This window comes from Podarcis vaucheri, assembly GCF_965113315.1.
Source record: "Podarcis vaucheri genome assembly, chromosome: 14".
In the NCBI taxonomy this organism is placed as follows: Eukaryota; Metazoa; Chordata; class Lepidosauria; order Squamata; family Lacertidae; genus Podarcis; species Podarcis vaucheri.
The window spans coordinates 5362505-5378882 of NC_138752.1; the positions used below are offsets into that span (position 1 = coordinate 5362505).

General features: G+C 47.3%; 1 protein-coding gene across 5 annotated transcripts in view; it reads left to right on the plus strand.

The window, feature by feature from the left end:
- The window catches only part of TLN2 (talin 2), a 187777-nt gene extending 172391 nt beyond the window's left edge, over positions 1 to 15386 (plus strand). For 4 of the 5 annotated variants that reach the window (XM_082197996.1, XM_082197994.1, XM_082197997.1 and 1 more), the window contains exons 51-57: positions 11 to 116; positions 855 to 979; positions 7235 to 7360; positions 7988 to 8050; positions 9078 to 9260; positions 10496 to 10621; positions 11405 to 15386. In XM_082197996.1, coding sequence (XP_082054122.1) covers positions 11 to 116; positions 855 to 979; positions 7235 to 7360; positions 7988 to 8050; positions 9078 to 9260; positions 10496 to 10621; positions 11405 to 11533 — 858 coding nt within the window. In that variant the 3' untranslated portion in view covers positions 11534 to 15386. The remainder of the gene's footprint in view (positions 1 to 10; positions 117 to 854; positions 980 to 7234; positions 7361 to 7987; positions 8051 to 9077; positions 9261 to 10495; positions 10622 to 11404) is intronic. The other variant, XM_082197998.1, reaches the window with a different exon arrangement.
- The last annotated feature ends 992 nt before the right edge of the window (positions 15387 to 16378 follow it).

A 16378-nucleotide genomic window follows, 5' to 3' on the forward strand; every position in this document is an offset into this window, starting at 1 on the left:
GCACCTCCAGATTCTCCAGAAGCCCACCCCAGAACTGAAGCATCAGTTGGCTGCCTTGTCAAAGAGGGTTGCTAGTGCTGTCACAGAGCTCATACAGTCAGCCGAAGCAATGAAAGGTGAGTTTGGCTGCTCTGCTGTCATAACATGCAAATGATCTCACCTTCTGGGCTCAGAGATAGGAATCTACTGTCAGCCACATTCATTTCACTGGGCCTTATAAGCACAGGGGTTAATAAGAAGTATGGCTGCAAGGCTTAGTCTCTTAGATTAATGACTTTTGATAGGCTGCTCTGATAGGCTGAGGGTGGTTTTTTTTCAATTAACAGAAGTATAAAATGTGGCAACTATGAGCAGCATTTTAGAAGAACTCTTTCTCTCGCTATCCGTCTATCTCTATCACACACACACACACACACACAGCAGGAGGGGTGTAGATGGCACTTGCCAGGACAACCAAATGCATCATCTAAAAGCAACAAATGTGTGTGTCTGCTTCAAAATTATTCTTTTTAATTAATCAAGTTTATGTGATTCGGCTATATTTAGTACTGAAAATGCATAAAGGTGATAAAAAGTTTGCATACAATTCAACTCAGCCTCATACAATTAATCAACTAATATTTCTTTAACCAGGAGACACACAGCATAGATACTTACAGTGCAATCCAAACCCCTAATAAGCTAGAGGGGGGTTGGGTTGGAGGGGGTGGAGATGTCCCTCCTGACTCCACCTTTTCCTTTTTACTTCTGACATCATGTTTGGGGCATGGTGGCAGGAGCCATGGTCTGTTCCAGCTTCAGCTGCTACAGCAACTGGTGTGATGGTTCTTCTCTTTTAAAAAAACTCCATGCAGGCACCGAATGGGTGGATCCAGAGGACCCCACAGTCATTGCCGAGACAGAGTTGCTGGGAGCTGCTGCATCAATTGAAGCTGCTGCAAAGAAGTTGGAGCAGCTAAAGCCAAGAGCCAAGCCTAAGGTGAGCAAGAGACAGGGCAAGCTCACTTCACACTTATTATTATTATTATTATTATTATTATTATTATTTATTTGTACCCAGCCCATCTGGCTGGGTCTCCCCAGCCACTCTGGGCGGCTTCCAACAAAGATTAAAAATACATTAAAATGTCACATATTAAAAACGTCCCTAAATAAGGCTGCCTTCAGATGTCTTCTAAATGTCAGGTAATTGTTTATCTCTTTGACATCTGATGGGAGGGCGTTCCACAGGGCGGGTGCCACCACCGAGAAGACCCTCTGCCTGGTTCCCTGTAGCTTTGCTTCTCACAGTGAGGGAACCGCCAGAAGGCCGTCGGCGCTGGACCTCAGTGTCTGGGCAGAACAATGGGGGTGGAGACGCTCCTTCAGGTATACTGGACTGAGGCCGTTTAGGGCTTTCAAGGTCAGCACCAACACTTTGAATTGTGCTCGGAAATGTACTGGGAGCCAATGTAGGTCTTTCAGGACCGGTGTTATATGGTCTCAGCGGCCGCTCCCAGTCACCACTCTCCCTGCCGCATTCTGGATTAGTTGTAGTTTCTGGGTCACCTTCAAAGGTAGCCCCACATTGCAGTGCATTGCAATAGTGCATTGCAGTAGTCCAAGTGGGAGATAACTAGAGCATGCACCACTCTGGCAAGATAGTCAGGTGGGGTATCAGTCTGCGTACCAGATGGAGCTGGTAGACAGCTGCCCTGGATACAGAAGGTGGGGTCTGGAGTAGGGTCGCATCAGAAGATCTTAAGCACGAGGGTGACTCCCTTTTTTTGCATCTCCTCAAAACTCCCCTAGCAAGGTTGGTCCTTCTTGTGGTCCAGGGCTCCAGAGAATTATTCTGTCCTGGAAATATATCAAGAAAATGAGGCCCCTCCAGAAGGAAAGATTATCCTCACAATATTATCAGCAAAGGCTTAAAATAACGAAGAGATTTGAGGGACAAAGTTTCCAATTTTGCATAGAACATTTTAAGGGGGGACATTTGGCAAAACCCAAGAGGAGTGGCCAGGAAGGATTTCCTGGTGATCAGAGGCAGGTGCCCCAGCCCTTGCTAAATACATTGTGTAAAAATATCAGGTGAAAGGCATGCTGGTTTGAAAGGGAGGATTTCCACACCACAGACTCCTCACTGCAGAAGTATAGGCTATTCTATACTCTATACTGAGTGTTGAGTGTATTGAGTCAACACTCAATATAGAGTATAGAATATCCTATACTTCTGCAGTGAGGAGTCTGTGATGTGGAAATCATCCCTTTCAAACCAGCATGCCTTTCACCTGATATGCCAGCAAATTTGGAAAACTCAGCAGTGGCCAGAGGATTGGAGAAGATCAGTCTACATCCCAATCCCAAAGAAGGGAAGTGCCAAAGAATGCTCCAACTACCGCACAATTGCACTCATTTCACACGCTAGCAAGGTTATGCTTAAAATTCTACAAGGCAGGCTTAAGCAGTATGTGGACCGAGAACTCCCAGAAGTGCAAGCTGGATTTAGAAGAGGCAGAGGAACCAGAGACCAAATTGCAAACATGCGCTGGATTATGGAGAAAGCTAGAGACTTCCAGAAAGACATCTACTTCTGCTTCATTGACTATGCAAAAGCCTTTGACTGTGTCGACCACAGCAAACTATGGCAAGTTCTTAAAGAAATGGGAGTGCCTGATCACCTCATCTGTCTCCTGAGAAATCTCTATGTGGGACAAGAAGCTACAGTTAGAACTGGATATGGAACAACTGACTGGTTCAAAATTGGGAAAGGCGTACAGCAAGGCTGTATATTGTCCCCCTGCTTATTTAACTTATATGCAGAATTCATCGTGCGAAAGGCTGGGCTGGATGAATCCCTAGCCGGAATTAAGATCGCCGGAAGAAATATCAACAACCTCAGATATGCAGATGACACAACCTTGATGGCAGAAAGTGAGGAGAAATTAAAGAATCTTTTAATGAGGGTGAAAGAGGAGAGCGCAAAATATGGTCTGAAGCTCAACATCAAAAAAACGAAGATCATGGCCACTGGGCCCATCACCTCCTGGCAAATAGATGGGGAAGAACTGGAGGCAGTGAGAGATTTTACTTTCTTGGGCTCCATGATCAGTGCAGATGGTGACAGCAGTCACGAAATTAAAAGACGCCTGCTCCTTGGGAGAAAGGCGATGGCAAACCTAGACAGCATCTTAAAAAGCAGAGACATCACCTTACCAACAAAGGTACGTATAGTTAAAGCCATGGTTTTCCCAGTAGTGATGTATGGAAGTGAGAGCTGGACCATCAAGAAGGCTGATCGCCAAATAATTGATGCTTTTGAATTATGGTGCTGGAGGAGACTCTTGAGAGTCCCATGGACTGCAAGAAGATCAAACGTATCCATTCTTAAGGAAATCAGCCCTGAGTGCTCACTGGAAGGACAGATCGTGAAGCTGAGGCTCCAATACTTTGGCCACCTCATGAGAAGAGAAGACTCCCTGGAAAAGACCCTGATGTTGGGAAAGATGGAGGGCACAAGGAGAAGGGGACGACAGAGGACGAGATGGTTGGACAGTGTTCTTGAAGCTACAAATATGAGTCTGACCAAACTGCGGGAGGCAGTGGAAGACAGGAGTGCCTGGCGTGCTCTGGTCCATGGGGTCACGAAGAGTCGGACACGACTAAACAACAACAACATACTCTATATTGCACTTCGTGCTGTGCACAAAGTCTGCATCACAGCAGATCGCCACCTCCGTTGAATGTCAAAGCATTTTGCGCAGCAAGGTTGAGAGGAAGGGAGGCGGTGTAGGGCTGCTGCATTGCCTGTTGGTGCTACGATACGATTCTTCATTTATCAAGATGCTTCCTGACATGAAAGTCTTATAAGAAGTTATTCATGTTGAGTAAATGAAATCAGTTTGTCTCTGCTTTCTGTTCTGCAATAGGGATATAAATGGCTTTCCACGATTTCTGCTAGGATGCAGGTAGAGGGCAGTGATGCTCTGCTCAGGCGATGGGCTGCCCCCCCGCCCCCCCTTCAGACCGCCTTCCCGCAAGCACGCAGCCTGCTGCCCCTGAGGTTCCCATCTAGCTTGCCCTGCTGGCTTCAGTATTTGAAGGAGGAGGACCGTGTTTGAGGAAGGGCGGGGAAGGTTTTATCGAGATCTAGCCCCCTGTGGCTTCCTGCTGTTGAGTCTAATCCGTATTTCAAGCTGAGTCCAAACCTGGATGCCTTTTTTCTGCAGGACTCTGTGTGATATGTTTGATATATTAGGTTGTTATTTAGTCCAACTATATATCAAACATTCCTACAGTGTCCCGCTCTGTCTCCGGGGACTTTTTAGATGAGAGATATATAAATATATAGAAAACATAGCAGGAGGCAAAACGGAGTTTGCAAAGAGGCTTGTTAAAGGTTTAGAAGAACTGCCTGCCGCTTCTGCTGCTTCTTTCGATCTGGTTCAGAGGATACATGCAGTGGAGAAAACCAAGCTCCCTCTTTCAAGCATCGTGGGAAGATGGCGGACTTGGAACTCCCTGCCACTTGACATGGTGGTAGCGGTGGCCTCTGTAGCATAGTTGGTTTTGTAAAATAAACCAAAAGAATAAGAAAAACTGTGGTGGAGGGGTAGGCCCTTTTACGGCTTAACAGCTGTGACTGCCTGCTGGAACCCCCACATACAGAGGCAGTAGACCCTTGAGTGCTGCCTCCTGGGAGAAATAAGAAGGGAAATCCATCACTTACTTGCCTTGCTTGGAAGCATCTGGAGGCGCCTGGCAAATCATGGCCAGGCATCTAATACTGGTACCTTTGGTCTGGCCCAGCCAAACAGATCTTAATATGACTTCACTCTTGAGCTACATGTAATGGGCAGCAAACTTACAGATAACAGGGGTGACTTAACAAAGCTGAACTCAGTTTTCTCTGTGTGCTAATCTCTGCTGAGCCTATATTCAAATATGAGTTCCCATGCATTGCAAAAAAATAATAATGGCGGTTTGTCTACTGCAGGGCAGGGGAGACCATTTTAGAACCCAGAGAATCTCTGCCACCTTCCTTTTGAAAGTTAATCCTCAACCTCGAGTGACTGTTTCACAGAGGAAGTTTTTTTGGGGGAAAGATAGTACAAGTGTTTAAAAGATCCCTTCCCTGCAATTCAACAAAAAAACAAAACGGAGACAGAAAGATGGTCTGACATAATATATTTTCATTTCCCATTATTTCAGAGTCTGTATAGTAAAAGCCAAATTAATTTCCCCACATTTGTGATTGTTTCAGCTGGGGGGGGGGATTTTTCAAACCATGTCCTTGTATCAATAGCTCTTGGCCAGAGGCAACTCTTACCACTGATGATTCTTTCCCTCTCTCCCCCCCTCTTTTAATTACACCCGCTATCCCTCAAGTCCCGCACCTTCCCCTCCAAGGGGTCTTCCTTCCTGCCCTCTTTGGCCTTCTGCCCTTTCAGGTCCTGCTTCCCTCTTTTGCCTTCTCAGCCTCTCTGCACCACATATGGAAGGAACCTGGTCTCCCTCCAAACATTGTTGGACTCCCATCATTCCTGACCATGAGCCATGACAGATGGGGCTGGTACATCAACAAACCGTAGGCAGGGCCAACCATACCATTACGTAGAGTGACATAGCTGCCTCAAGCAGCAGTTGCTGAGGTGCATGGAGCGGACAGAACTCTGCACCCCCTGCCATGTGCCTTGCACCCCATGAACAAGCCTGCTGCATCCTTGGTTGCTGTCCTTGGGTGCAGTGGAGGAAGCTGTGCCAAGTGTCCCGCTGCCAGTGCTGAAGTGAGATTCAGCAGCCAGTCTGGTTGGCTTGGTGTGTAGTGGTTAAGAGCGGTAGTCTCGTAATCTGGGGAACCGGGTTCGTGTCTCCGCTCCTCCACATGCAGCTGCTGGGTGACCTTGGGCCAGTCACACTTCTCTGAAGTCTCTCAGCCTCACTCACCTCACAGAGTGTTTGTTGTGGGGGAGGAAGGGAAAGGAGAATGTTAGCCGCTTTGAGACTCCTTCGGGTAATGATAAAGCGGGATATCAAATCCAAACTACTACTCTTCTTCTTCTTCTTCTTCTTCTTCTTCTTCTTCTTCTTCTTCTGGAATGAATTTGCCCTCTGCAGCAGAACGACTTGGGCCAGTCCACTCTGAACGACCCACAGGTTCCTCATGCCTGCTCCAGAGCTGCACCACCCAAAGCCTGGCAGGAGCTTCACCACCCAACACCATCAAATCACTTGCTGCAATAGTCATCAGTAGATGCCAGACCCCCCCCCCCTTACCCCAAGCATTTGGAGATGTGTTTCTGGAACTTTTTTTTAAAAAACACACACACACACACACACACATATTCTGGTATGTGGTAGTATTGCTGTTGCACTTGGATCAGGCTGTGGCCCCATAGAGCATCCCAACCCCCCACCTGAACACCAGCACCTTATAGGCTACATGCTGGTAGCTTATCCTACTAGGTAAAGGTAACGGGACCCCTGACCATTAAGTCCAGTCGTGACCGACTCTGGGGTTGCGGCGCTCATCTCGCTTTGTTTGCCGAGGGAGCTGGCATACAGCTTCCGGGTCATGTGGCCAGCATGACTAAGCCGCTTCTGGCGAACCAGAGCAGCACACGGAAACACCGTTTACCTCCCGCCAGAGTTGTACCTATTCATCTACTTGCACTTCAACATGCTTTCGAACTGCTAGGTTGGCAGGAGCAGGGACCGAGCAATGGGAGCTCAGCCCGTCATGGGGATTCGAACCGCCAGCCTTCTGATCAACAAGTCCTAGGCTCTGTGCTTTAACCCACAGTGCCACCCGCGCCGCTTGCTTATCCTACTAGTGGTGTCCATTCACACCTAAGTAACATGGTGAGAACATGACCTCTGGCATGGGATGCCTTTTGAGCATGATCCCTGCCCTAGACCTGGGGCACATATCACCACTGGACTAACCAAGCAGCAAATCAGCAGAAATATGCCTGCCACATTTCTTTCAAATGAAGCCAGTATTTTGCTTAATCCTCCTCTCTTATTGCATTCTTCTTCTGGCACAGGAAGACATAGAGAGCCTTGTGTGGAATGTGCCTCTTCCTGCTCCTTTATTATTATTTTAATGGTATCATAGAATAGAGCTATAGAGTTGGAAGGGTCTCAAAGCGTCATCTGGTCCAACCCCCCTAGTTGAGTATTCATCAGGCAAGGGCAAAACTGCTGAAATTTCAAGAGAACTGTAGGTGACAGTCTCCTCTTCTGGTTACAGCAGGCAGACGAGACCCTGGATTTTGAAGAGCAGATCCTTGAAGCAGCTAAATCCATTGCAGCCGCCACCAGCGCGCTTGTCAAGTCCGCATCTGCAGCTCAGAGGGAGCTGGTTGCCCAGGGCAAGGTTAGTGAGCAAGACTCTGCCCATGAAAATGTAAGTCACCACTTTAACTATGAGAAGACACATCGGCTGGTGGAGTTCAGGGAACAGATGCCAGGACAGCTGTGCTGGAGTAACGTCCCATCATCTGCCTGCCTCCCGATACAGTTCAGATGCAGCATAGCTTTCTGTCTCTCATTTCTTGCAGCTTTACACACTAATGCAGCAGCCCTTATGGTCCCTGCAGCCATGAGGCAATTGCCTTGTGGCCTCACAGTTAAGCTAAGTGCCCCAAGGTGCCTTGGAATGCCTCGTGGTATAACTTTTAACTGCCATCAGGTGGATCTGGAGGAGCCTTTCTTGTAGCGAAAAGCATCAAGAGCTCCTGAGCAGATTTCCAGGTGCATTTTGGTGTAACCTCCCAGTCCCACCTGAGGGCAAGTTCAGCTGCAGCCTGTAATGCTGCCCAGCCGTTTGTCAAAGGCAGCTGCTGCTCCTGTCCCCTGTCCCATTTCCCCCAGATGTTGATGCAAGGCCCAAAGCCGTCTAGATGTTTTATGAAACATTGCTTCCATGCGCTCAAGCCCACCACATAAGTCATTAATCATTAATTATTCCTGCTAACTAATTTTGTCTGAACTGTGTTTCTAGGTTGGAGCCATCCCTGCCAATGCAGCTGATGATGGACAGTGGTCTCAGGGACTTATTTCTGCCGTGAGTTAGTCCAGATTTTTCTCCTTCCACCTTTTCAAAGGTAGCCACCACCTGCTCTCTGCTGGCCTGATCAGATCCGCCCAACCCCCTCTTGCTCTGCAGTTGGGACAGAAGTATTGCAGGCCCTCATATTTTGCAGGCTCAGGCCCTCATGTTTCCTGCTGAAGCAGAGGGCAGGGGACTGGATGCAGCCTCCCTGGGACTCCCTCATGGGCCATGGCCCTTGCTACCCCTGCTTTGGGGGCCCTTGAGCACTTTTGCCTGGCTGGATTGTGCCCTTTTTTATTTTCATAGAGTCATCTAGTCCAACTCCCTGCAATGCAAGAATCTCAGCACATGGTCCCCATCCAATTCGAAACCATACTGGGCCCTGCTTAGCTTTTCTGGTGTGCTACCTGTTATTTATTGTATAAATATCTCACCTTTTCCAGAAAGGAGCTCAAGGTGGTGTACATGGTTCTCCACAGCCTGTTCCATCCTCACAGCAGCCCACTAGGCTAGGGCCTGGGCTGAGGAGCAGGTGTGGCAAAGTGGGGATTTGAAATGGTCCACCCCCTTACCGACTACACCCCACTGGCTCTCTTGAACTGTGATAATGCTTCTTGCTTCTGTGGATGGAGATAAGGGCGGGTGGGTGTGAAACCTTTGTAAACTGCCTGGACTTGTTTTTACAATCAAGCGGGATATAAATTTTAGGGGGGGGGTTGAAATATGAAATAGAAACCTCTGGATTTTGTTTGACTGGGGTGCAGCATACTGTATAAAGGCAGAGAAAGAGACACACTTTTTGCCTCTCTCCCCTGCCCACCCTTCTCTATAGACCTTGAGGTCCTGGAATCAGACAGGGTCTCACTGGGAGGTCAAGGGAAGCAGAAGACCAGAAGATGGATTTTGCTGCTGGACATGATTCCAGCACAGATCCTGGCATTTTAGATTTTCTTTCACCTGACCCCGCCTGAGCCTAGTGGACCATTGGCCTGACCCAGCAATAAAGCCAGGCCTGATATTCTGTTCTTGCCCCTTCCAGGCCCGAATGGTGGCAGCTGCTACCAGCAACCTCTGTGAAGCGGCCAATGCTTCAGTCCAAGGCCACGCCAGCGAGGAGAAACTGATCTCCTCTGCCAAGCAAGTGGCAGCGTCCACAGCACAGTTGCTGGTGGCTTGTAAAGTGAAAGCAGATCAGGACTCGGAGGCCATGAGGAGGCTGCAGGTAAGGAAGGTTGCGTGGCTCAAATCGCTCACCTTTTGCGAAAGGACTTGATGCAGGAGGTCAGGTTTGGTATCCTCACCAGGCCTTGCATTGATTCAGCACAACAGCCTTGCAGTGTAGGCCAGTATTGTTACCTCCATCTTGCAGGGTTGGGGAGCCTGGGGCCCGGTTTAGCCTACCACACCTTCCTACCCCTTCCTGACATCACACATGGGGGAGGTAGAGATACAACTTAGATAGGTAAGCCTGCAGAAGTCAGGATTGAACTCCCTGTCCATCAGCTGATCCATGGGGAGTTCGGTCCCTCTTGGTCACTGTCTTCCCACAAATTTAGATGGGTTGGGGAGACCGCTGCCCCTAACAAATCACCTCACATCATTTTGACATCAGATGATTGATAGGTAGGTGGTCCTGTCCACTTGTGGAAGTAGATAGGACCACCCACCTGTCAATCATCTGATTTCATAATGATGGCACTCAAAAGTTGAGGTGAGATAAAGATCTAGCCCACAGGGCCAAAAAGGTTCCCACCGATTGCCTAAGGCCAACCAGCAAGTTCATGGCTGGAGTGATGCCTGAATAAGGGAGCTACCACCTCACTCTTGAGTTGCACTACATTATGTCCTCTAATGGTAGTTCCGAATGCTCCTCTAAAGCTTGCTATAAGTGGCAATGGCCTCGCTGCAAAAGTTCATTAAATGAACTGGATGCTTTGTGGCATTAATGGTCAGCAGGCTCAAGGGCAATGTCCTGGTGGGATCAAGATAGGGACTATTTTTCATGTGGAACTCCAGTGGGTTTATTTGCTATTCCTTTCTGGGCTCAGTTTTCGGTCCTCATTCTTATCCGTAAAGGCAGAAATGGCTTAGGATCTGGTTACCAACTTTCATATAGTGCCCCTGCCTGGTTTTAGAGTTGAAAGGGTGCAGAGATAAGGCTCCAAAGATGACCTGAAGAGACGGTGCAGGAGCATGAGACCCTTCAGGACCAGCCCCCGCCCCAAAAGCTTAGAACCGCCTTCCCCAAGCTGGTGCCTTTCAGGTGTTGCTGCACTTTCATCTGCCCCAGCCAGCAGGGATGGTGGGAGTCCAAAAACATCTGAAGCATGTCAGGTGGGAGAAGGCTGACTAACACCAGGTGTGCGGGACCTTTGGCCCTCCAGATGTTGCTGAAATGCAACTGTCATCATCCCTGGCCATTGATACTGCTAACTTCTTTATCTGCTGCTTCTGTAGGCTGCAGGGAATGCTGTCAAACGTGCATCAGATAATCTGGTCAGGGCAGCCCAGAAGGCGGCGTTTGGTAAGGCTGACGATGACGATGTTGTGGTGAAAACAAAGTTTGTGGGAGGCATTGCACAGGTCAGTAATAATCTTTCACCTGTCCGTCATTTTCACCTTTTCTCTCCTGTTGAGACCGTGTTGAGAAGAGTCCATATAATACAGTAGGTTATGTGACGGCAAAAGTAGATAACCTAAGGATGAGGGGCTGAATGTGTCCCGCTGGGCCTGGTCACTGCCTGGACGGAGGACCTCATGCCTGCCTGCCACCTTGGCTTCTATGAAAAACGAGACTCTGAATGGCATTGAAAGTAAATGAGACTCTGCATGACATTCTGAAATCTGTTGGGTTTCAGTTCCCTGCATGTGCAGAGCGATTGCAGTCAGCTTAAACGTATAGTATGATCACATCTAACACAAATATAACTTGTGCAAGTCCAACCGTGCACGATTGAAGGCCATCCAATTGAAATTGCAGGAATTAAATGCCTGCAAGGTTTTCCTGGTGTGAAAGGAGCTTTAAGTTCTCTGCCTTGCTTACCATGCAAGGCCCTCTCAGCACACCAGCTCTGGAAGCCTGGGGGTGGTTGTGTGAGCTCTTGGGGTATCTCAGATGGCCCCATGAGAGCATCCCAGACCTGGTGTGCTGTGTGGGGCCTTGCCCAGTAAGCAAAGCAAAGAGCACAAGAGGTCTTTTTGCACCACATTTTCCAGCTTTGGAGTCCCATTGCTTTGATGTACACACGTTTTCAGGTATATGTGGAACCCTTGGAACTGAACCCCCGGGTAAGATCTGATCGTACTGTATTTTATTTATGTCATCATTTATTTCTGTGGCACCATCACTGTCCTTTATTCTTCTAGATCATCGCAGCGCAGGAGGAGATGCTGAAGAAGGAGCGGGAGCTGGAAGAGGCGAGGAAAAAGCTAGCTCAGATTCGTCAGCAGCAATACAAATTTCTCCCTACTGAACTGCGGGAAGATGAAGGCTAACTTTTCACTGGTGGCTTGAAAGAAACCTGAACTGAAGGGGTAGAAGATGAAGAAACTACCAGGCACTTCCTGAAATAGGTTTTGGGGCAGGAGAGAAGCAGAGGGTGGGCTGTTGTTTCTCGACTCTTCAGCTACGGTGCGCTGGTCAACCTACTGATGGTACAGTGTTATGCTCTCCCCACCCCCCACCCTGCCCTTATTTGCTGTATCTCAGGAGAGAGAGCCTCACTTTTTTACACAAGGGGTTATAAAGTCAGTATTATATCATAATCAGAAGTTTTGATCTATTTATTATTCTCTTTGACTAGCGTTAAGGACTTTGGTATTATAATATGTAGGAAGACGGTGTTTAGAAGTCCATGATTCAAATAAGCTACCCAAATGAAACTGCTGGTGGGTTTTCTTCTTTTTCTTCTTCCTCTTTCTTTCTTTCTTTCTTTCTTTCTTTCTTTCTTTCTTTTTCTTGTGCCCTCTTTCCTTCCAAGACTGAGGCAGCAGCCATGTCCCAGAGAAACCAGACATTTGAATGTGTTGGCTTCATGGAGGGAAAGTATTTGTCCTCTCCAGTGTCATATAGGGCTGGTTCACTCTAAATGTCGGGGGAACTTTCTCGGTAACTGTTTGCACTAGAAGTATCAATACTGGCACATTGCCACGCATCACCCCATTCTTTGTACAGTGGTTTTTTTTTTCCTTTGGGGGGTGGATTCAGGTTTCTAGCCCACAAGGAATTAGAATAGTTATCCTTTTGGGGGGAATAAAGTAACCCAAGAAAGACAAACCGGCGTGCATTTTTTAAAAAGTGCAGAGTAGCAGGTTCATGAAGGAAAATGCCTTTTTGTTTAAGTATACCTCTTGCTTAAATCAGCCTTTGCTAACCTGTGGCCCTCTGGATGTTTGAGACTACAATTCCCATCAGCCCTGGCCAGTACTAGCCTGTTAATACAAAACACATCTCAATCTTAAACTCAACAGCTTTTCTCTCTCATTTTAGTGAAGAACTGGCTTATATTATGAATTTGTGCTTGAGCATCGATAGATGTGATCCATGAGGTGTAATATCAGAGAGGATGCTACCTAGCAGACCACTGCCCCACATTGCCCCCAAGCAGCCATATAGGTTTTCTGGGGTTTGTGCTACCACCTGCGTTCAAAAAGGAGGAGTCCATGAGGACCAGTGGCATGTACTTCCATTTATCCTTTTTCTGTGGAATCTCTCCTACCCACTGCCCCCTCCCCCATACTTTTACAAATGTTACATTTTGCAGGGGAAATCAAAAGCTGCTTTTATCAACTGTGAAGAAAAATATCTGGAAATTTAACGGCTGGCCAGTAAAACAGTATTTTTCTGGGAGATGATTGTTGTGTTGCTATCCAAGGAACAGCATTCTAGAAAAAATAAACTTAAGAAAATGCTGTTTCAAAGGTATTGCAATGCTCTTCACCCGATGCGGCATAAATCCTCAGACAAGATACCATTACAATGTTATGTTTCTCATACAAACAGACTTTGCCACATAACTGAAAATGGGGGAACTAAACTGGAGGTTGTGAATCATCATAATTATCTATCATGCTCAGACTGTGGCAGAAGTTTTCAGAACAAGCCTCCCAGTCTACTGGCTGGAAAAGAATTTCCTTCCCAAGTCCTCCTGAATGCCATGAAATTAGCACATCTGCTCCAAATTGCACCAAGCAGCCTTCCTGGCTTAGTTACACTTTTTGCAGAAATAATGCTCTCCGAATGCAGTTGAAATCTAGTGCAAGCCTTGGGCGCCAGGTGTGATATGCAAAGCTCCAGCGGAAGCCTTGCCTGCCTGTGGTGGGATGCAGGCTGGGCCTGAAGACATGGGCGTTGTGTTGCTCGGTTCACAGAAAGCTCTGGAAGAAATGGTAGAGCTGCCTGTGGACAGGATTATTTCAGACAGCAGGTGGGAAGTTGTGGGTGGGTGTCAGCCCCATGAAGACTGTCGCTGACTAAGCAGGAAGAAAGCTAAATGGGGGCTCTTCTTCCCTACCCTAAAAAATAGCTTTCCAAATTCAGAGAAGTGAGTGGTGGTTTTATTTTTATTTTTTCCTTAATATAGACTATTCCTCCAAATGCAGCCTGATGAGCCCATCAGAGCATCTTTATCATCTTATCACTCTCTTGGAAATGGGTGCATCATGTTTCATTTATTGTTCCCCAAGGGCTGGCCAAACGACTGTGGAACAGGCAGGAAATTGATTTGTTGGTGGTGGAATGCAAAAGAGGGCCGATGTTTCACCTTCCAAATCTGCAGTCTACTTCAGGCCTTGACAGGATTCTAGTTGCCAACAACTTGCTGTAAGGCTAGGCTATAATTTATGGTACAATTTTAGCCTCTCCTTAGGAAATGTCATTGTGCCAGCAGTTGTTTTTTTAAAGACTTTGTCTCTGATGCTGAAGCATTTTAAGGTCTGTCCGACTGCAGAATCCTTGGCAAATATAGAAAACTTTGCTAAAGTTTGGGGTACTGGCAGATTTGGACCCCTCTTTGAGGGAGGTCTCACTGTCAGTCTCTGAAGGCTTTGTACAGGGCAATGTATTTTAAAACGTTATTGAAAGTCTTCAACAGATTGAGTGCATTTCATAATTCGTTCTGTGAGATTAATTCCTTTCCATAATTTATTCCATTTCTCCAAATCATGGAGGAGGGTCCAAGAACTCTGTGGAACATCATTGTTACACTCCCAGTCACTGAGAAGCTTATTCAGCTGCCCTCACCTCCTCTGCAGCTTCTGATGTTTCAGCAAACATGGTCCATACACTCCCAAGAATATTTTCTCAGGGCTGGAAACTTGCTTTTCTTAACAATTGAAAGCTGAGGCTCTCAGAATGCTGTTCATTTGCACCTGCGTGTTTAAAATTTGAGGTGCAACCACTCAAAATGCAATGTTTGGAGTGGGGGGAGTTGTTTTGACTTCAGCTTGCAGAAAGCATGTTTATGAAAGTGAGCAGAACCAGCACAAGGCATTTGTGGCCTGTGAGAAGAAAACACCCATTGCCCTCCATGCAGGCAGGGCAAAGAATCAGGCAGGTCGCCTGCACAAGCCCCACTGAAATGAAGGGGAGACTTCAGAAAGGCTTGCACAGGAGGAGAGCATCTGTGTTGCTGTGCACAGAGGACCCTTTTGGGTCTCTGCCTCCAGCCCCCAAATGCCTTGGACCAAGCATAAAGCAAGGAGGTGGCCTTGACACCAAGAGTTTTAACATCCTTGGCTTTTATCACCTGCAGCAGTAACAAGAAAGCGAAGCAGACTTGGAAAATGTTCCACTAAAGAAAGGTGGTGCCCATTTTCACCCCATCACCTGATCTCCTAGCATGGCTCTTCTTGGGCAGTTAAATCCCCCCCCCCCAAGTGCTCTAAGAATCTCTAAAGAGAATTGTGACGTGGCAAACACCTGTTTAGCAACTGAGCATCTTTCCATGAGGAACCGCCGTTGCCTTTAACGTCTCCCCAAGTCCTCCCCTGCCTCCAATAAATGACCCAAATCCAAGCCTCCCCCCTGCTCCCTTTGGAAGAGTGTTAAATTTCTCATTTGCAAACAATTGTGATTCAGGACTTGCTTGTCAGCCTAGTTTCTGTTCTTCAACAAAACCACTATTGACATTGCCAAACTCTGAATGTTGGTGTGAGCACCGAAGAACTTCTGAATGATTCAGACACTTGTGTGGTGACAGAGACGATGTGCTCCTGTTTGCAAGGTCGCCTGCGCAAGGAAAAGCACGAGAGGAGCACACACTCCGTCTTGATGTTACACTGTATGTACACTATTTATCTGGCCCACAAAACTGTTTTGTATTTACCATAAATAAAACTTTTGATGGCACAGGCTCTCTTTTTTTTAGACATACATCTGTACTCTCACCAGCTGCTGCCTGGCAAGTCTGTCCCAAACCTGGGAAAGAAAGATATCCTAGTCAACTAGCACTGGGCTCTTCCAGGCAACCTCTTCATTGAGACTTCATGCTGATCTGTGTGCATGGAGGTGGTTTATTCTTTTTAAAAAATGTATACAGGTGTCTGGCATTTTAGGCACATCCAGTTGACGTGCAGCCACAACACGGGTCCTTTTGGATGTAGAAGAGGGAGGGGGGCCTATGCCTGCTCCACAGACACACACTTTGACGTGGAACGCAACCCCTGGAGAAACGGGGTTGCCTGTATACCACAATGCTATCTTTAAAATTATAAAGCTACAATGAACACCGTGTAAAACGTTTAAAACAAGACATCAATTAACCATTTGGAAGGTATTCTTAAACGCCTGAATAGGCAGGTTTTCAGCCCGTGATTAAAAGGTGGCACAGAAGGTACCAGCTTAAATGAAGTATCAAGTGGTGATTGTTCCATGGTTTCCAGTGCATTTCCCTGTCTCATTCCTTACTCATTCCACAAGTCCAGGGCTTGTGGTTTGGGGAAAGCTTTTGGAAACAGGTGAAGAGGTCACCCATAAGCGAGGGAACCAAGGCTAGGCCATGGAGGGCTGGCCCTGCCATCAGAATCGAGGCAAGAGAGTGCTTGGAGAGAGCTGTGCCCATCTGTGCTGCTCTCAACCACGTGGCTCAGGGCTGCTTTCATAGCTGAGCAACTCTGCTTTGAATTCTTGCCCTATGCTGCGTAACCTGAATGATCTTGTAAGCCTTAAACAGTGTTGCACACCCCTCAGTCTGAGCAGCAAGAGACTCCAGCGAGGTTTGTACATGTAATGTGTATGGGTTGCTCGTGCGTAAGTTGCCGCCTCTCCAGGCTTTGTTGCCTTGCTAAACCTTTCAGTCTGGGCAGCCCTTCACTTCGTGGCTGCCTCAGTCGCTAGCAGAA